General features: G+C 37.5%; 1 protein-coding gene across 1 annotated transcript in view; it reads right to left on the bottom strand.

Moving 5' to 3' along the window:
• The window catches only part of MAGI2 (membrane associated guanylate kinase, WW and PDZ domain containing 2), a 1,493,747-nt gene that overhangs the window by 651,360 nt on the left and 819,516 nt on the right, over positions 1 to 22,871 (bottom strand). Inside the window, exon 3 of the mRNA XM_040260742.1 lies at positions 2,392 to 2,511. Coding sequence (XP_040116676.1) covers positions 2,392 to 2,511 — 120 coding nt within the window. The remainder of the gene's footprint in view (positions 1 to 2,391; positions 2,512 to 22,871) is intronic.

The following is a 22,871-nucleotide window of genomic DNA, read 5'->3' as shown; positions in this document are numbered from 1 at the left end:
ACCCTAAATCATAACAAAACTTAGTTATGTTTGTATGGTTTCAGGATATTTCCCTCAAAATTTAGCTGAAATCTAAAATTTAAGCTATGCTTTAATTCTAAAATATTGATATTAAACTCCATGGTATCTAGTTAATCATGAAAATACAAGAAGTTTAATATGAACATTTGATTTAATTTTTTACCTTCTATATAGCTAATACAATCCTTAACAAAACAAAAGTATAAGCCATATTTGTTAACCATACTACTCTTGGAATGATCTTGGTTGTTAAGGCATAGGTTCTTTGCTACATAAATATGGTAACTAAATACAAGGTGTTATTATTGGCAGACATAGAAACTAATGAATGATGTTGCAAAGTCCACAGGAAAATATACTACAAAATTCATTGTTAATTTACTCTGACTTATATGATATCATTATTTTCTATGATTTATACAGGCATTTTTCATGTATACTTTAAGGCATCTTATATGATCAGCATAGCTTTTTATTTAACTGCTATGTATAAAATAGATAAGCAACAAGAATATATTGTATAGCATAGGGAATTGTACCCATCACCTTGTAATAACTCTCAATGGAGTATAATCTATAAGAATATTGAATCATGCTGTAAACCTGAAACTAATGTAATATTCTAAATCAACTATACTTGAATAAAAATAAATTATATAATATTTTCAATCTTCACTATCATTCATTTTTGACAAGAAAAAGAAACAATATTCAAATATAATGTCATTTTCTTTTCCTAGGTATTTCTGCTTATTTCCTATGAACATGGCAATAAGTAGCTTAATATCTGAGCTATAACTTAGGCACATGTCTCAGCCTAAATAGCCATAGAAGTGTGAGGCAAAACAAGAATATAATACTTCTGACAACTTAAAAATACTGAGTTCTTAAATAACTATAGTCCACTGGACATTTACAAGTAAATGAAGGAGGAAAAAAGTGAACAAACTGTTACAAACCTAGTTGCTCACTGTAGACCTCTGATATTTGATGGGTTAAGCAGCAATGCATGTGAGTTTTGTTTTTAGTATCACACACTATTAATTATAGTTCAGTAAGACCAGATTCATCTTTGGACCTCTTAGTACATATAAGCAAAGTTTCCATATACAATACTGTGGTATAAGAATAAAAGTATTATTTTCTACTGCTTTCTAGCTCCAGTAAAATCTCACTGTTTGGACACAGATCTGTAATTTCATTAGACATAAACTATTACATGCCCGTAGATGTTACTTAAACATACACAAGGAATTATGTTGTTATTTATTTGTATTTTTCAATGCTGTCATTATCCTTTTACAGGTAAGACTACTGAGCTTCACAGACACGACCTGGGTTACTTAATGTTCACAGTGGGTAAGGAGTAAAGCCAGGTTGGGAACTGAAGCAGATCTTGGCTTACGTTATAGTGCTTTTTCTACTAAAAGGTAATTCCCACATTCAAGGTTTTAGATTCATTCATTCATGTTTGACACAGGCATGCAGGGAAACTTGTGGTAGAGCTTTGGACTTCATCCACAGTTCATATTTTTTCCTACACCATCATTTTCTACGAGAGGCCAGTGAAGGCAAGTGAAGTGAAGTAACTGGAGAAAACTGCACAGAAGTAGTTACAGGACTGTGGAACTCAAGCCCTGTGGTCCTTTGCTGCTAAGTCACTTCAGTTGTGTCCGACTCTGTGCAACCCCATAGATGGCACCCCACCAGACTTCCCCATCCCTGGGATTCTCCAGGCAAGAACACTGGATTGGGAATATGTGTACACCTGTGGCGGATTCATGTTGATGTATGGCAAAACCAATACAATATTGTAAAGTAAAAAAAATAATAATAATAAATAATAATAAAAATTAAAAATTAAAAAGAGAGACAGAGAGAGAGAAAGAACACTGGAGTGGGTTCCATTTCCTTCTCCAATGCATGAAAGTGAAAAGTGAAAGTGAAGTTGCTCAGTCGTGTCCTACTCTTAGCGACCCCATGGACTGCAGCCTACCAGGCTCCTCCGTCCATGGGATTTTCCAGGCAAGAGTACTGGAGTGGGGTGCCATTGCCTTCTCCACTGTGGTCCTTTAGATGCTACCTAAAGATGAAGATACTTTAGCTGAAGATCACAATTTACCCTCAGGATATCCGTAACACAACGTTACAGTGGGAATATACATCTATATTTCTATTGGCATCTCAAGAGAAGAATTTACCCAGATATATTTTAAATTTTCTTTGCAAAATATTCTTCTAAAGTGACCTCATGAAAGGTCTCAAACCAAAACAATAGCAATTTAGTAATGTGGTGTTCTAATGCATTTCAGTCAAAAGAGAAAAATGTGATGCAACAAGAAATAAATTCAGCAGTACAGCTCTGCTTACCTTCATAAGTCCCACTTTCTAGGAGAGCACCACTTTTCTCCAATTCCATAAAATCTTCAACAGTGATGAAAATATAGTCCACTCCAGGGACCTCACCCTCCTTATGTGGCCTTGTGGTGCCTAAATAAGGAAAACAAAAGAAAGACTCTAAGTGATTTGTTGCTGAATTTTAGAAATACCACCATACTCTTGAATATTCAATAACACTTGTTTGTACATCCTGTGAGTTGGCAGTTTGCATTTGTCCTTCTGTTTGTTTGGAAACAGAAAATAGCAGGGGGTTAAGATTAAAGGAAACATACAAAGCATTTTTCTTCAAGTTTATAAAGGGCTCATCGTCATGGAATGTGGCTGCATAGATTTTTCAGTGAAAAATGCAGACCATTGTGCCCTCTGTGAAGAGGTGGTTTGAATACTGGGCCAGCAGTCTGCTAGCTCAGGAATTTACATATCTCGCTTCCATGAAAAGACCTCTATTGTTCTGTAGACTGCTTTGCTATGACATAAAATATAATGGAAAATAGAAATGTTAGCAAAATGTCAATTAACTTTTATATTTTCATCATCTGCTCCTTTGTGGGGGGAAGGTGCTGTCATTTGTTAAAAATTATTTTGTAACAAATAATGGCTGATTTCAAGGATCAGAAAATCTTTATTATTACTTAGAATAAAAAAACTAAATACTAATTAGAATTGAGAAATGACTATAATTAAATCAGTATTATATTAGTAACATAGTCATTTTTCTTCCTTCATTCTTGCCTTTAATTCTAATTAAGTTGGGAGGTGATACCCTCCCAGGGGTCATTGCAAGGGTCCACCACTCTTGTTTTCTGTATATCGTCTATAGAGTAAACAGCCACAGGAACTCAATCCTATTGCTCAGTATACCTCCGGTGGAGAAGTCAGGTTCCGAGATCTCTGTCCAGCTTGTGAGGTGAGAACCAAAAGTGAGACATATCAAGGCTGTGGATTTGTTTCCCAGAACACTTCCTTTCCTGAGAAAGCTTTAAGTGTCTTTGTTCCTTTTTCAATGCTACCTACATAAGACATTTTGCATAGTCTGATTGGAATTTCCATAAGGCATACATGCAAATAGTATGCACACATACATAGAAGGCAAATATGTTAGGGGAAGCACACTGATTGAAACCGCCCACCCTGGCCAGGCACCATAGTAACTATTTGCATGAGTTGTTTTATGACAGGAGATCCTGATAAGGAATACAGAACTAATAAGCTACCGCCAACTGGAAGAGTTCAGGAAAGGTTGAAAGGAGACACTGCGTGTCCGTCCACTTCCCAGAATCCCTCTCGCTAGCATCCATCTTGGCTAAGCAATGCATGCGCCACCAGGAAAGACTCTGAATTAGAGTGACTGGCCAAAGACCACCCAGAAACTAATTCCATCACCATAAAACCCCAGACTGCAAGCCACGGGGCAGAGCAGTTCTCCTGGTTTCCCTTACACTACTGCTCTCCACCCGGGTGCCCTTTCCCAATAAAATCTCTTGCTTTGTCAACACATGTGTCTCCTCGGACAATTCATTTCCGAGTGTTAGACAAGAGCCCAGTTTCAGGCCCTAGAAGGGGTCCTCCTTCCTGCAACAAATATGTAAACAAAGTACTAGTACACTTGCAGGCTTATTGACATGTAAGCTATCGTCCACATTCTCTATATACTAGAAAAAGTATTAATATTTCAAATCCTTAAAGTTATTTTCACTCTCCAAAATCTTTATCAACTAGGCCATCCAATGGCCAATCAGTTCTTCTTTTAGTATATTAGGGTCAAATCTAGATGACAAATGAGAGGCATAAACTAATGTCAGAATATGCAATGTGTTGGAAAATTCATGTTGGGTAAAAAATTATTAATTTCCACTGGCAATATTTTTTTAAAGTTTGAAGGCATTATGTTCTAAAATTAAATTTTACAACCTTCTTTGAGGGTTGCAAAACAATTTTTCCTCATAATCATGTTTAATGATTTCCCCCTGAATTTGTTATTTTAACTGTACTTTTTTAATATTTTATAATATTCACTACTGCTTTTATGTTATAAAATACAAACCTCCCACACCTAGTATGCATAATGTTGTCAAATCAATGTTTCTATGAGAACCTTAACTTTCAATATACTGACTTTTTATGTGCTTAACCCTTGTGAATTAAAAGCCCATTAACACGGTTTTTGGCAATCAATTTGTTTTCCTATTTATTTAGAACACACTCTAATCATTAAGAAAAATCACGTAACAAAATTTCAATTTTCTTTCCTAATTTATCTGCATGTTTCAGAAGCTACACACTTGGACTAATTAAATGCTTGCAGTGCAGTAATGTGCTGCTAGCATAATGTAAGCATTGCCCACAAGCTTGAGGGCAATTTGGAGGGCTGCTGACTTGACTAGCATGAGTTGCCTCACTGAATTCTAGTGAACATGTGTGGGGCTGTGCTCTTCTTGGAAAGACCATTAGTACTTTGGTTTACCGGTTGGTTTTCCATCTATACCTTGCACATCAGGCCAATGTGACAGAGTTCTTGCCTCAGGGATTCTGCCTGTGACCGCATCATTGTCACCTGTTGCTGTTGACCTGCCTGATGCTGGCTGCCTATTAGGACTGGGGGCCCGCCCACTTCACTCTTCTTGATGAAGTTCTACAGTACAGTCTTAAATGCTGCAATTCTCATCTTTGTCATCAGTCTCCTACTCTTTTCTCTCGTTCTGTTCTTCTTTCTAATTACAGCCTCTAGTCTCCTGATCTTTCTTACTTTTCCTGATGTTCCTCATATTTGACTTCACTTGCTTTTCTATCTCCTAAAGGACTGGGGATCTGAAATGTCTTCTTTCCTTTAGTTCATCATCAACATTTCCCATAGCTTAATACACCTCCAAGTTCTCTATCAGCTATTTAATTCATAGACTACAAAAGGAGGAAGTCAAGAAACAGACTGGAGTAGCAGGGAAATTTGGCTTTGGAATATGGAATGAAGCAGGGCAAAGACTAATAGAGTTTTGCCAAGAAAATGCACTGGTCATAGCAAACACCCACTTCCAACAACACAAGAGAAGACTCTACACATGGACATCACCAGATGGTCAACACTAAAATCAGATTGATCATATTTTTTGCAGCCAAAGATGGAGAAGCTCTATACAGTCAACAAAAACACCACCAGGAGCTGACTGTGGCTAAGATCATGAACTCCTTATCGCCAAATTCAGACTTAAATTGAAGAAAGTAGGGAAAACCACTAGACCATTCAGTATGACCTAAATCAAATCCCTTATGATTACACAGTGGAAGTGAGAAATAGATTTAAGGGACTAGATCTGAAAGATAGAGTGCCTGATGAACTATGGATGGAGGTTTGTGTCATTGTACAAGAGACAGGGATCAAGACCATCCCCATGGAAAAAAAATGCAAAAAAGCAAAATGGCTGTCTGAGGAAGCCTTACAAATAGCTGTGAAAAGAAGCGAAGCAAAAAGCAAAGGAGAAAAGGAAAGAGATAAGCATCTGAATGCAGAGTTCCAAAGAATAGCAAGAAGAGATAAGAAAGCCTTCCTCAGCTATCAATGCAAAGAAATAGAGGAAAACAACAGAATGGGAAAGACTAGAGATCTCTTCAAGAAAATTAGAGATACCAAGGGAACATTTCATGCAAAGATAGCCTCAATAAAGGACAGAAATGGTAGGGACCTAACAGAAGCAGAAGATATTAAGAAGGGGTGGCAAGAATACACAGAAGAACTGTACAAAAAAGATCTTCATGACTCAGGTAATCACAATGGTTTGATCACTCACCTAGAGCCAGACATCCTGGAATGTGAAGTTAAGTGGGCCTTAGAAAGCATCACTATGAACACAGCTAGTGGAGGTGACGGAATTCCAGTAGAGCTATTTCAAATCCTGGAAGATGATGCTGTGAAAGTGCTGCCCTCAATATGCCAGCAAATTTGGAAAACTCAGCAGTGGCCACAGGACTGGAAAAGCTCAGTTTTCATTCCAATCCCAAAGAAAGACAATGCCAAAGAATGCTCAAACTACTGCACAATTACACACACACACACACACACTAGTAATGTTCAAAATTCTCCAAGCCAGGCTTCAGCAATACATGAACCGTGAACTTCCTGATGTTCAAGCTGGTTTTAGAAAAGGCAGAGGAACCAGAGATCAAATGGCCAACATCCACTGGATCATCAAAAAAAAGCAAGAGCGTTACAGAAAAACATCTATTTCTGCTTGATTGACTATGCCAAAGCCTTTGACTGTGTGGATCACAATAGACTGTGGAAAATTCTGAAAGAGATGGGAATACCAGACCCCCTGACCTGCCTCTTGAGAAACCTATATGCAGGTCAGGAAGCAACAGTTAGAACTGGACATGGAACAACAGACTGGTTCCAAATAGGAAAAGGAGTATATCAAGGCTGTATATTGTCACCCTGCTTATTTAACTTATATGTAGAGTACATCATGAGAAATCCTGGGCTGGAAGGAGCACAAGCTGGAATCAAGATTACCGGGAGAAATATCAATCACCTCAGATATGCAGATGACACCACCCTTATGGCAGAAAGTGAAGAGGAACTAAAAAGCCTCTTGATGAAAGTGAAAGAGGAGAGCGAAAAGGTTGGCTTAAAACTCAACATTCAGAAAACAAAGATCAAGGCATCGGGTCCCATCACTTCATGGGAAATAGATGGAGAAACAGTGGAAACAGTGTCAGACTTTGTTTTTTTGGGCTCCAAAATCACTGCAGATTGTGAGTGCAGCCATGAAATTAAAAGACGCTTACTCCTTGGAAGAAAAGTTGTGACCAACCTAGATAGCATATTCAAAAGCAGAGACATTACTTTGCCAACAAAGGTCCATCTAGTCAAGGCTATGGTTTTTCCTGTGGTCATGTATGGATGTGTGAGTTGGACTGTGAAGAAGGCTGAGCACTGAAGAATTGATGCTTTTGAACTGTGGTATTGGAGAAGACTCTTGAGAGTCCCTTGGACTGCAAGGAGATCCAACCAATCCATTCTGAAGGAGATCAGCCCTGGGATTTCTTTGGAGGGAATGATGCTAAAGCTGAAGCTCCAGTACTTTGGTCACCTCATGCAAAGAGCTGACTCATTGGAAAAGACTCTGATGCTGGGAGGGATTGGGGGCAGGAGGAGAAGGGGACGACAGAGGATGAGATGGCTGGATGGCATCACTGACTCGATGGACGTGAGTCTGAGTGAACTCTGGGAGTTGGTGATGGACAGGGAGGCCTGGTGTGATGCAATTCATGGGGTCACAAAGAGTTGGACACGAATGAGTGACTGAACTGAATGGAACTGAACAGCTGCTGTAGAAAACCATGAGCTTTCATTGACAATGTACCCTACAGGTTGAGGCTTTTTAATGTTAGTTTTTTTTTTTTCTTGACAAGTTTTTTTCATTCATTTTTATAATCTGAAGTATAGTTAATTAATGAAGTTGTGCCAATCTCTGCTGTACAGCAAAGTTGACTCAGTTTTATACATATATACATGCTTTCTTGAAAATATTCTTTTTCATTATATTTTATCTCAGGAGATTGGATATAGTTCCCTGTGGTATACATAAAGACTTTGTTGTTTATCTGTTCTAAATGTAATAGCTTGCATTTACCAACACCAAATTCCCAGCTCATTCCTCTTCCCTCCCCCTTCTAATGTTAGCTTGATTCTACTGATGCATGGAAATCCTTTTAATAAGTATCTCCTTCCTTCTCTGACACCACCCCACCATTTTCAAATACCCAAAGGCTTCAACTTTCAGCAGAAGACATTAGCTCATTCTCTCCAGTGATGAAATAGATATTCTGAATTAAAATTTCTTAAAGTTTCCTAATTTCTACCTCCTTCATCTGCATTATTTTCATCCTTAATTCTAATCATCCATCCATCTTATCAAGACTAATCTCTTCTGTTTTCTCTCAAAGTCTAGTTTTTATGTTTTATCAAAGCTACACATATATTTTAAAGACTCTATACTTCTACAAGGTTTGTTATTCTACAAGTGTACAAGCTTTTAATTTTAATGAAGACTTTTATCACCCCTCTCCAACACACTTTTCCATTTTATCCAGACACTTTTAACTCTTTTAGCTTATTTCTGTTTTACCTCAATATCTTTGAATAATTAACTTATGATGGTTCTTGTTTTTATTTTAGTCACTGTTGTGAAAGTGTCAGTTGCTCAGTCGTGTCCAACTCTTTGCGACCCCATGGACTATAGCCCACCAGGCTCCCCTGTCCAAGGGATTCCCCAGGAAAGAATATTGGAGTAAGTTGCCATTCCCTTCTCCAGGGGATCTTCCTGACCGAGGGATCGAATCCAGGTCTCCCACATTGCAGACATACTTTACCATATGAGTCACAGGAAACTACTGATTTCTTGGTAAAGCAAATGAAGATTTTAGCTCTTTTTGCCCATATTTCTTCATATCACTTCCTTCTTTTTTCCTCCTCCCATTCTTCCAGTAGAACAGACTTGCATTAGGTTACTATTTAACATTTACTATAACAATACTATGTAAATCTATTCCCAGCAGAACTATGTGCTGCACTGATTAATTTTCCTTCCTTATATATTTTCACTCTAGATTGAATATTTCGATTTCTACATTTCCACATATTGATCAATATTTCAATTAATTAATTCTCTTTTCCTTGGATAAACAAATCTCTCAGAACATACAAGAATATTTAATATTTTGTCATGTTTAACCAATTGAAGACACTTCTCCTAGAGACATCTGACCTGTTTCAATGTGGACTATGGTCATCTACTACACAGCAGTCATCCTGGGAGCACCATTTGCCACCATCCTGGGGATTTACTTCGCCTCTTCCCTCTGTTTTATCCCCTTTTCCCCAGATCTCATATTTCTTTTTGTAGTTCGTTCCCTCATTTTGGCAGAGCACAAAGTCAGAAATATTTCATCAAAAGTTGTATGGGAGCTACATTTTTTGAGACTTTGCATGTATAAAAATGTCTATGCTACCCTCACGAGAGGCAAATTTGACTCAGGATTTCAGGAAAATAGCATAATGAATGCATATTTCCATCCTGCTCATCTTGTTAATGTCACCACCATTTTTCGAGTCAGGCATGCCCTGAAACTTTCACTAAGTGTCACCTTTCAGGTCTCTTTCACTCTCCTATTAGATCTCCAAATAGTTGGCAAATTCCATGCCCTATAACTCTACAATGTCATCCTTCTATCCTGTAGTATCTCTGCTTCAAAGACCTCCCTCCTGGACCAAACAATGCCCATGTCACTAGGGTGCTTGTCTCTCCCTTTCAGTTTATCATTGAACTACCTGATTAGCCATAGTAGAGGACGAAGTTGATCACAGCCTCTTCAAAGAGTTTATCTACCCAATCTGTAGTCAAGAAATTTGACTGAAAAAAGTAAAGAGAGGAAAATGCTACAATTTAAAAACAGTCAGAAAAAGCTCATTATCAATAAAGGCAGCTCTCATGGTGTGCCAGGTTCCAGAGTCTCTTGAGAGGGATTTGCCTTGATGGAACATGTGAGAGGACATAATACAGAATTTTCCGCATCAGAAATATCTTCATTTCTGGCCTACCAAGTGTCAGTCTCCTTTCATTTTAGCCCAAATTTTCCACCATTAGAATTACTCTTTGGCTTAGACAAGATAGAAACTAACTCTAAAGCATATGCTATAGTAGATGGGAATATGAGCCATGGAGTCAAACGGCCTGAGCTTGTTGATGCGCTACCGTGTGCTGTCAGTAATATATCGAGGAAGGTTTTTATCTCTATAAACTCTCGGAATAATATAGTAGGAATAATACCAGTAGCAACTTTAAGTAGTTAATTTGAAGAACAAATGAAATAATCCGTCAGTTCAGTCGCTCAGTTGTGTCCGACTCTTTGCGACCCCATGAATCGCAGCACGCCAGGCCTCCCTGTCCATCACCAACTCCCGGAGTTCACTCAGACTCACGTCCATCGAGTCAGTGATGCCATCCAGCCATCTCATCCTCTGTTGTCCCTTCTCCTCCTGCCCCCAATTCCTCCCAGCATCAGAGTCTTTTCCAGTGAATCAACTCTTCGCATGAGGATAAAGAACTTAATGTCTGGAAAATTCCAGGCACTCAGAAAAAATTATACATTAAGTACTCTGAAAGAACAGAGATGACATCAAGGATAGTTGCTTTTCCCCATGAATTCTTGCCACAAATTATTGACTGAGCACTTATGTGCCAAACACTATTCAGGATACCTGTTATATATCATTGAGGAATAGAAAATGACAGAATAGAAAAGAAACTTACATTCTAACAAGAAAAGACAGAGAATAAACACATAAAACATTTTTTCTAAGTTACATAATATTTTATAAAAGGGTTAAATGACCATAAATCAAGGCATTGGCATCTATGGCCTATTTAATGAGTAAATTACTGAGATTTTTAACCATTTGTTTAGACAATACAGAGCAAAAGTTTGACTAGAAAGACTGTATAGGACCTGAAAGGAAGCAGAGACTTGCAATATGTGGGCTGCAAGCCCCCAGAGGGGTGAATTGAGTTTGGCGAGGAACCTGTTGGGGAGAAGGCAATGGCACCCCACTCCAGTACTCTTGCCTGGAAAATCCCATGGAAGGAGGAGCCTGGTAGGCTGCAGTCCATGCAGTCGCTAAGAGTCGGACACAACTGAGCGACTTCACTTTCCCTTTTCACTTTCATGCATTGGAGAAGGAAATGGCAACCCACTCCAGTGTTCTTGCCTGGAGAATCCCAGGGACAGGGGAGCCTGGTGGGCTGCCGTCTATGGGGTCACACAGAGTCAGACATGACTGAAGCGACTTAGCAGCAGCAGCAGCAGGGACCTGTGGGAGTCAGCAGAAGATCCACAAGGAGCCTGACTATATTTTAAAAGGAATCACTAAAGTCTTAGAGAGAAACTTCACTTAGTGCATGTGCTTGGTCTAGTTTATACACTGGTGTCCAATAAGTATTTTGAAGTTTCAAGGCTATTTTTGTAAGGTTGATAAGTATGACAGAGCATGGTGGACTCTGATGACTGGTATATGCGCACACACATAGACACACACACACACACACACACACACATATACACATTACCCTTCATTTTTAAAGGCAGAAAGTGGAAGGATTGTGTGGCAAAAATTCTTAGAATTGAAATTCAGGATATCAGCTTTTTATTTTAATATTTTAGATATGTGGTTCTGGGTTAAAATATCATTTAGTTGATCATCAGTGTTCTTATTATACAGTGAGGTAAATATTGGGTGTAAAAGGGTATTATAAAAATAAAAATATGAGTACTAAGGCAACATAATTGCATTCCTCTTTAGTAATATTAATACGCAAAGAAAATACAATTCTAACAAGCTTCATTGATGGTATCTTATTTTAGAATCTTTATAATGGCAATTTCAAATGAGTTAATTTCATTAATGCTAAAATTTCTTAAGAAGAAAAAGTTCTTATACCTAATGCCCCCTTCTATTGTCTGGGTGTACAATAAGTCAGTTCCTTTGATTACATGCTAAAATGTGGGATATAATGATTTAGTCACTATTTATGAGGATCCTCTGGCTTTTGTTAGACAGACACTTAAGGCCAATAAAGCCTATTGATTAGATTGCAAGAAGTTTTCTACCCTTTGCTTAATCACTTGAAAATTGTGAAAGTGCTCATAAAACTTGATTAGTGGACCATTTACTTTTACCCTCAGGCACAGGACCTTCAATAAGAATACTCACAAAAGAAGATTTTAGATCTATGTGTGTGTGGGGGGGAGGTATTAGTTGAGGTTAAATCAGCTGGTGCCAGAAGAAGAAAGCAATTGGCTGAAGAAAGAGAAAGCAATTGGTGATCTATGAACATCTTTCAGAAAGAAATACAATTCTAAAAATAAGGCAAATAATGTGAAATATAATGAAATGTTATACAAAGGTAATTTATAGTTAAAGGTAATTCATATCTAGAATGGAGAAATAGTTTAAGTTGAATTTCCTGCAGATACTTATTTTTATGCTAAAATAATTATAGCCACTTCCCTATCTCAGAAGACTATGAATAGAAAGATGATAGTGAAGCAAGACTCAACAGTAATAACAAGCAATCATGCAACATTAGGAACAGGGTGGAAGCTAGGGAGAATGAACAAGGAAATATAATAGATGATTCATCACACAGCTAAAGTTAAAGCTCACCTTCTTCTGTTGCTCTTCTATATTTGGTTAGTACTTCCCTAAGTGGTATTTAGAAATGTCCAAAATAAATTTTATTATCCAAATTATAGTTTATATATTCATTCTTTATTATGTCTTCCTAACCACGCTTCCAAAGGAAAAAAATTAAAAGGAATGGAAATGGAGGAAATGTAATAACTTATGTCTTTGCTTTATCACCTATTGGTTTATTTCTTTAAAAAACAACTTACTGAATAATTGCTAAATTAAGTAGTGCATGGCTCACATTTCCTTCAGGAGTTAATGAAAGCACATAGTACTTGTGCTCAAAAGACATGTTCTGAAGAGGATGAATTTGCTCCCAAATGGCTAGCTTATTATTGATACACAGTGCAAGCAGATGAAAGCCACTTGTATTTTGTTACCATGGCAACTGGGGGTGCCAATGGATTTATTTTTTTAATTCTACTATTTAAAGAAGGAATGTTGCACCTTTTGCCTCAGTAAGAAAAGAGCATGATGTTGGTGGTAAATGTAACTCTAAGGCACATTTCCCTTTAGCCTTAGAATATTTCCTAACTTTAGTAAATTGTTTAAGAAAGTCACTGGCTTACCAGAAAGTATTACTATCTAGATGATGGTCAGTCCAGTCATCTATTAAGATCGATTTTGATGAGCTGAAAGTTCCACAGTGCCCATTGCATTGCACACAGATGCGTCACTGTGTGAGAATCTGAAAAAGTGAATTCTCTTCTTGTGCACGTTTATGAATATATTTTCTCTTTTTCCCTGGTGTCTCTTAACTGCAAACTGGAGAAAATAAATCTTGACAGCTAGGGGGACTCCCTGTGGATTCAACCTTTAATTAATTTACTTTTAGATTCCTGAAGACACTTCTTTACTGTATCAGTTACTTACTAGCAAGTGTGAACACTCTCACGGATTTTTCTGTGTACTTCCAATAAAAACATTCAGGGGATTCATTGACTGATAGCACTTACCAATTTTTACATAATCAGCATAGGTTGTGGGTTCTTTACATTCATTTTCAATTATATAAAATCCAGAAGTGTGATTTTATACAGACATAGAGCTAAAGCAAGCAAATTAAATGATATAGTTTACTTGATTGGGCCATTGATTCCTATGTGATAGATTATAAAGAAATGTGAGATTTATAGATTTTACATCAACTAATAGAGTGGATTGGGTTAAGGTCAGAAAGGAAAACATACCATCCACTTAATCATACATTAGGTATAAGATTTATTGCCTCCTCAATAAAACACTATGAATGCTCTACATAATATCAAAGTTGTGGCAGCTCCATGTACAACATACCAGTAGTAACTATGACTTATTTTCTTAACTATGTATTGCTCTAAACCTTGGGAATTATTTTAAATCTCTCTTATCCTCAGAAATAGGATACTATCTATTATTATTGAAAACTGCATTGACATATACTACTAGTAATGCTACATATCTTTCGGACACAGAGACATTTTTGAAGAAGAAAGCTCTCCTTGAATATCTCTGGATATAGAGGTTTAGACTAATGTCACATATGCAACCAATTACTGTTTCACGTCTTAACAGTTTGCACTGAGGCAGCTTCACACCCAAATGGATGGTTTCTAACATGCAGGATGAATCAGAATGACAAGGAGGCTTGTTAAACACAGACTGTTGGGTGTCACATCTGCAGTTTGTGATCCAGCGAGTCTTGGGTGGGGCCTGAGAATTAGTATTTCTAAAAAGTTCCCAGGTGATGGTGATGCTTCTAGTCCAGGGACAGTAAATTGAGAACCACTGCTCTAACCTCCCTCATATCTCAGGAAGCCCAAACTAAAAGCTGTGTTAAATTCCATGGTTAATTTAGCCACAACAGCTCAAAAAGCAAGTGGTTCATGATTTGTCATCGGTCTTAGAGTAATCTATAGGTGTGTACTGGATTCAGAGAAAACAATTCATTTGTATTTGTGGTGTACAGGTGAATGGAGTTGCAAGAAGTACACTGGAAAATCACAGTACTCTCTTATGCTATTGCACATTGCTTTTTCACAGTTCTCTTAGGAGTTAATCAAATTTGGGGGAAAAAAATCAACACACCTCCATTTATGCTTTCATATAAATAACTTTCACTACTACTTGAAATAATTAAACTATCTTGGTCCTACATGTGCAACAATATGGCTTAAATGCTGAAAAATATAGGAGGCTTATATATGGCTCACCAGGAGTGAATAAGGCAAGAAAAACAAGTATCTAATGCAGAAAATCTCCTGTATTATGAAAAAAACTATGGTGAATGAAATAAGACATAAATGAAAAATGTGTGAATCTCCAACAACCAAGGACAAACGTAACATCTGATGTTATCTGTGGCAAGGTACTAGATGTACTAAATGATAAATTATAGCTTGTCTACAACTATACTAAACAGACTAAATGAGGGGATAGGCAGCTACATTGTGGAATTAGTACCCATAAGGGTACAAATTATTGGAACAAATTATTTAGAAGACATATTCATGGCACAGTGGTAAAGAATCCACTTGCTAGTGCAGAAGACACAGGAGATACAGGTTCAATCCTTGGGTCAGGAAAATCCCCTGGAGTAGGAAATGGCAACCCACTCCAGTATTATAACCTGGAAACTTCCATGAACAGAGGAGCTTGGAGGACGGGCTACATCAATGGCCTCACAAATAATTGGACACGACTGAGCACACACACATGTATGCATGCACGTGACCCACCAAGTCTTTCGTCACTTCTATGACTCTTTACAGAGTTATGTCCCTGCTCTAAACACCAGAGAAGATGTGAGTGAGAGGTAAAAAATGTCATCTAAAAGTCAAAGTTTATTTTATTGATCTTTCTCACTTGAACTCAAAGCCCATGACACTAAGAAAGACAGGCAACGTTTGCAGGTTATCATTTTTAAAGTTGATGCATGCATGTACATTTCTGGTTTTAAGGCTTCTACACTAAATGACCATACTTGATTACTGACAGTAACAAGACACTGTTGACGGCACACACACTGAGGAAGACCTGGGGCAAAATGAACGATTTCCTAATTGCACGGCATTTGAGTCATTACAGCTTTGATGACAAAGAATTAGAAAACTAAACCGTAACCATTCCTTCACAACAAAGTTCATCTCTTCTACCTAAGAGATTGTTGAGGAATCTTTAGCTGTACAAATTACCTTCTTCAGCAAAATTCTGCCTTTACCTCAGTCACATTCACAGTCTAGATGTAGAGACATGACTAAATAAAATGACTCATCTAAGGAAAATCATATTTCTAGATAACTGTTCTTGGCTGTTTGATCCACTCTTACAATATATAATAATTCTAATTCCAGGATAAAGGAACACTGTATCTTCACTGATAAATCAGGGTAGTAAACCATAATCTTAAAGAGTCTTAAGTTATTAATTTCCTAATTTTTTAAGAGAATAGAAAATGTTACCAATTAATTCCATTTTGAAATTTTATTTTAATTTTCCAATATTTAATGTAGATATATTCTATATCTGGCATTCTATAGGATTAATAAAAATATATTTTGAGTACCTAATTTATGATTTAATAGATAATGTTTCAAAATTATATACTGGGCTAAAGGAAAGAGCTATAGTGACTTTTTATAGAAACAGTATATATTCAGCTTGAATCTTTTAAACTCTTCTCATGTAAGTTAATTTGGGCCAGAACTAAACTACAGAGATATTACCAGCCCTCTGAGCAATACACAGACACTCTACTCTTTGACCTTCATTGCATATAAGGTTTAGTGGATCATAACTTTATCATTTTACCTCTATTAGAATCTTACAATGACATTAACTTTTAGTATCACCATATGGCTCTATAGCATTCTATATTCTAAAATGCCCGAGGTAGGTCATAGAATACAAAGTCTATAGGCTACCAGAAAATCCAGATGGAGGTAAGAAGACATTTAACTAATCAGGAATTCTGAAACACTGACAGGTTTGTCAGATTATATGGTGCAGATCATATAGTTGAATGATCATTTTTCATTTATTGAGGTTCTCAAGTATACACATGTCAAACAATTATGGAGGGAAGAAAAGAGGAAGGATGAGTCAGTCATGAAATGCTGAGCCATATGGCCCAGCTCCTCTTTAAGAAACCAAGGAAAACGAGTTGACTTGATCAAATGAAATAATCGGCATTTGAAGAAAAAAAAACACAGTACCTTGCCTTTTTTTTTTTTAAGCTAACAAACAATTTTATGTCTCTGAAGGTTAAACAAAAAAGGGATGGCTGGAAGAGGCAGAATACTGTTTCTGCCTTTCTAAGACCTAAATGTCAGACATGCAACCATCAGCAACCTAGCCTTGACCTATGTGATCTTTTAGGTTTGAAGGACAGTAGGACTCAGTTTCTATGCAATTATCATAAATTCCCAGACCCTCTAGTCTTCTTTCCAGGTTACTATGTGCACTTCTTTATTGCACAGCAAATTAAAAGTGATACAGTTTACAGGAATGTATACAATGAACTGTCAAATATTCCTTTGTGACCTTTGTTGGAAATACATATATAAAAATATCAGAATAAAATCACATGGTAACAAATATATTTGGCTTTATAGATTCTCAAATCAGTGTTTCTGATTTGCAATTATCATGAGAGATTAAGAGAAGTCTTACAAATCAGAATATACAAAATAAAATTTTAAGGACATTTCAAAAGAATACTAATTAAGGTACTCCTGTACAAGATATTGAATTAAACACTGAATTATCAAAATAAATATTAGTTTCTTTGGAGAGAATATTTGTAATTTTAGATAAATACTTATTTACTGTATCAAGAACACAAAACACAAGGTTATCTGCCAGGATCAATTGAGACAAAGTACAAAAGGAGATGAGAACAACATCAATGCAGCTGTTTGACTCAGAAACCTCCCCAGAGAAGCATGAGTGTTTGGGGAGCTAACATCTGATAGGGTGACAGTCCTCTGGCTTTCAAACCCAAAGTATTAAGGACCGTCCCCTAGAAGAAGGATTAAAAATCTGGTAGTTAAAAAAAAACTAGAAAGGCAAAGGCTGGCCAAACTGGACTGTAGGGCATTAATGAATCCATATTAAAATCAACATTCTTTGTAGATTTAAGAAAAGCTAAGCATTCTGTACCTCCCCAAACAGTTACACTTCAATGGTTCCTTTGGAATGTGTGTGTGTGTGTGTGTGTGTGTGTGTGTGTGTGTGTGCACGTGCATGCCTATGCGTGGCGCTCAGTTGTGCCTGACTCTTTGTGGCCCCATAAACTGTAGCCCACGAGGCTCCTCTGTCCGTGGAATTTTCCAGGCAAGGATACTGGTGTGGGGTGTCATATCCTACTCCAAGGGATCTTCTCAGCCCAGAGATTAAGCCCGTATTTCTCACATCTCCTGCATTGGCAGGCAGATTTTTTAACATCACATCACCTGGGAAGATCTCCTTTGGAATAAGGATTGCTAAACATTTTCTAAAAGGGTCAAACAGCAACTAGCTAGGCATTGCCAGCCATAACTCATAGTGGCATCTGTTAAACCCTATCACTATAAGTGCAAGCAGTCACAGATAATGTATAAAGAAATGAGTGTGGCTGTTTTTCAATAAATCTTTATTTACAAGACAATAGGCTGGATATGGCCTGCAAGTGGTGGCCTATCCATCTCTGCATCAGGTCTTTTGCCTCTTTGTGTCTTGATGCTCTTTTCTCCTCAGCCTGTACTTGTAAACCAAAAGAAAGAAAAAGCAAAGTTGCTTAGTCATGTTCTACTCTGCAACCCCATGGACTGTGGCCTGCCAGGCTCCTCTGTCCACGGGATTTTCCAGGCAAGAATACTGTAATGGGTGGCCATTTCCTTCTCTAGGGGATCTTCCCAACCTAGGGATCAAACCCAGGTCTCCCACACTGCAGGCAGACTCTTTATCACCTGAGCCACCAGAGAATCTTTCAACTCGAATGCTGGAATTTGGGTGCATCACCTTAATATAGAGGAAAAATATGACTGCTTCTGATAGTGGGACCAGTGTTAAGTGTACCATTTCACATTTATGTTCATTATCCCTTTGAATATTCCTTAAAACATAACTAGGTAGGTTTCTAATACACAGAAACAAAAAAGGGAGGAAAATCTATGAGAAAAACAAATAGATATCTGTCCCCCAAGAAGCAAAACTGCCCTTAAGGAATATTTGAACTAATTTCAACACATAACCTCAAGGAGAATTATATGATTTGTGACACCACACCAAATGTAGAAACATACCTGTTCCTATAAGTAAAGCAGTGAACAAGCTTCTCCATGCCTTAGGTATAGTACGGAGGGTGTTGCATATTTATGTGGTGAATAATGGTATCTTGTTCACCTTGTTACCATGGGGTATAACTTCATTAACAATGTTTCTAACAGCCTATGGAATTCAGTAGACATTTAAGATAGGGAAGAAGTATTGAGCCTCTAAGTACTTCTGAACTTCAAAAGTAAATTTTATCATGTTATAATGACCCATATGTATGCTAGATATCTACCATGGGAATCAAGTTACACGTGATTTGTAGGAGAAACTGACAGTCACATTCACATTTTATATGTGCTAAGAAATTAATTATTTCCTGATATCTCATGCTCATGCTCAGTCACACTTCAGTTGTGTCTGCTCTGTGCAACCCCATGGACTGTAGCACACCAGGCTCCTCTGTTCATGGGATTTTCCAGGCAAGAATACTGGAGTGGGTATTTTCTAACATAAATATCAGCAATCACATGATGAATCTGAAAAATATATAGATGCCTATAAGCTGTATGTTTAAGACCATATCTTAAAACTAGCATAATACATAAAAACAAGACGAAGAAAAAGAGAATTATCTTAGGCTAAGCAATTTAACATATTTGATTATTCATTGCATTAAAGCAAAATATTAAAATAATTAGAGGGCTTTCTCTTGCTGAGACAATCTGCTAATTTTTAATATACTCAGTAATACAGTTTTGAAATTTTTTTTAAACCAATTTATCATTTGTCCAAAGACATATGGATGTTTGTGAATGGATGTTTATCTACTAGAAAAAAAAAAAAAAGATATGACTGATGAATATAGCAAAGGAAGGAATTTTAGGGGAAGTTTATTTGTGTAAATAATAATAAGTACTAATGCCTCTTGAGAAATCTGTATGCAGGTCAGGAAGCAACAGTTAGAACTGGACATGGAACAACAGACTGGTTCCAAATAGGAAAAGGAGTACATCAAGGCTATATATTGTTACCCTGCTTACTTAACTTATATGCAGAGTACATCATGAGAAATGCTGGACTGGAAGAAACACAGGCTGGAATCAAGATTGCTGGGAGAAATATCAATAACCTCAGATATGCGGATGACACCACCCTTATGGCAGAAAGTGAAGAGGAACTAAAAAGCCTCTTGATGAAAGTGAAAGAAGAGAGTGAAAAAGTTGGCTTAAAGCTCAACATTCAAAAAACGAAGATCATGGCATCTGGTCCCATCACTTTGTGGGAAATAGATGGGGAAACAGTGGAAACAGTGTCAGACTTTATTTTTGGGGGCTCCAAAATCACTGCAGATGGTGAGTGCAGCCATGAAATTAAAGGACGCTTACTCCTTGGAAGAAAAGTTATGGCCAACCTAGATAGCATATTCAAAAGCAGAGACATTACTTTGCCGACTAAGGTCCATCTAGTCAAGGCTATGGTTTTTCCTGTGGTCATGTATGGATGTGAGAGCTGGACTGTGAAGAAGGCTGAGTGCCGAAGAATTGATGCTTTTGAACTGTGGTGGTGGAGAAGACTCTTGAGAGTCCCTTGGACTGCAAGGAGATCCAACCAGTCCATTCTGAAGGAGATCAGCCCTGGGTGTTCTTTGGAAGGAATGATGCTAAAGCTGAAACTCCAGTACTTTGGCCACCTCATGCAAACAGTTGACTCATTGGAAAAGACTCTCATGCTGGGAGGGATTGGGGGCAGGAGGAGAAGGGGACGACCCAGGATGAGATGGCTGGATGGCATCACGGACTTGATGGACGTGAGTCTGAGTGAACTCCAGGAGATGGTGATGGACAGGGAGGCCTGGCGTGCTGCGATTCATGGGGTCTCAAAGAGTCGGACACAACTGAGCTCCTGAACTGAACTAAACTGAGCTAATATTTATTAAGTTCTAACCTTGTGTCAAGGGCTTCTTCGGTGGCAGAGTTGTGAAGAATCTTCCTGCTGATGCAGGAAACACAAGAGATAGAGTTTCAATCCCTGGGTAGGGAAGATCCTCTGGAGTAGGGAATGGCAACCTGCTCCAGCATTCTCACCTGGAAAAATTGCATGGACAGAAGAGCCTGGAGAGCTACAGTTCATGGGATCGTAAAGAGGTGGGTACAGCTGAGTGACTGAGCACACACACAACATTGTGTGAAGCACTGTACTATGCACTTTGCATGAATTAGCTCTTTTACTTCTCTTAACAACATAAGGTGGATAGCACATTTTATCCATTTTACAGCCTGAGTAACTTGTTCAAGTCACAGGACTGTTAAGAGGCAGAGTCAGGATTTAAACCAGTCAGACTACCTGTAGAAGTCAGACTCCCAAGTAACAGGGTAGTCCACTCACCCATGAAATGTTCTATACACATTTTTTTCATGAGGGATAGACAGAAGCAGTGGGTGGGGTGATAGGGAAGTATACTTGGTGAATAGGAGGTGGGAAGCCACCATTCAGAGCACATTCAGATCAAGTGTTCTACTCAGAGAGAATAATGAAACCAGGGGGCATAGGAGGAAGTAAGAAATTCTCTGAACTGTTGCTGAGTTTTGGGTAGAGATAGCCAGAAAGATAATTCAGAATTACCAAGAAATTAGCTGCAGAGCAGAAATGAGAGATATCTTTGAAAAGAAAACCTCAAACTTATAAAACTGGAATTCTACAAACATTTTAAAAGAGCTCTGAGCAGAAGAAAAAGTAGTAATTTCCTCAAAATGGAAAAATCACAAATTATTAAGAATTGGATAAAGTTTTGGTTGTTGAGAGAATATGTCCTTTTACATATTTTTAGAGCACTTTTAGGGTCACAGCAAAATTGAGTGAAAAGTACAGAGAGTTCCTATAATCCCATCTCCCTCTCTCCAAAATACACAGCCTCCCCACCATCCACATCTCTTCCAAGTGAGGTACATTTGGTACAATTTATAAGCCAACAATAACACATTATTATCAGGCGAAATCCATAGTTTACATTGGATTCATAAATTGTGTGATGCATTCTACAGGTTTTGACAAATGGTCACTGGCTTTTTAATTGTCTCCAAAGTTTTACCTTTCCTAAAAATCCATATAGTTGGAATTATATAGTACCTAGCCTTTTCTTTCTTTTTTTTTTTTGCTTTTTATTATTACTATTATTTACTTTGCAATATTGTACTGGTTTTGCCACACATCAGCATGAATCCGCCATGGGTTGTACACGTGTTTCCAATCCTGATCCTCCTCCCACCTCCCCCCGCAACACCATCCCTCCAGGTCATCCCAGTGCACCAGCCCCAAGCATCCTGTACCCTGCCTTGAACCTAGACTGGCGATTAGTCTTTCAATTACCAATAGACCATATGTCTGTTTTACACAGTATAGGAATGTGACTTGTAGAAACTGCAGAAATATTATTTTGGTGATGACACTGGCTACTAGAAAGACAAAAATGGAAAAAAAAATTCCAAATGTGAAATTACTAAGATACAGACAGTTACAGCCACCTGCATAATAATTACTTCAAAGTAGTATTTAAAATAGTAAATACAAAAATTATTTTTAATAATTATAAAAGATAAGAGATGGTTTAAAGCAAAAAAAAAAAGTGCTATATTGTGGAGTTTATAACAGTGAATTAAAATGTATGATTATAAGAGAAAACATATCAGGGCAGGGGAATACTGTACTATAGTAAACTTTTCCTAATATATATGATGTGGTATATTACTTGTTGTTTGACATGATAGGTTAAGATATATAATATAAACCCTAAAGCAATCTCCAACTGGGCACACAAAATTAGAATATAAAGATGATAAGTTTATATCTAAAAAAGCAAGCCTTACAAGAAATATATTTGAAATACAACCAAAAAAAGCTAAAAGTGTTAAGGATAGAAAAAGATGTGCCATGTTATGATTAAATTAAGGCTGTCATGCTGTAATAACATCAGAGCAAA

Source organism: Oryx dammah, unplaced genomic scaffold (genome assembly GCF_014754425.2).
Source record: "Oryx dammah isolate SB20612 unplaced genomic scaffold, SCBI_Odam_1.1 HiC_scaffold_18, whole genome shotgun sequence".
Classification (NCBI taxonomy): Eukaryota; Metazoa; Chordata; class Mammalia; order Artiodactyla; family Bovidae; genus Oryx; species Oryx dammah.
The sequence above is the reverse complement of the archived record's forward strand: the minus strand, read 5'-3'. Positions and strand labels throughout refer to the sequence as shown.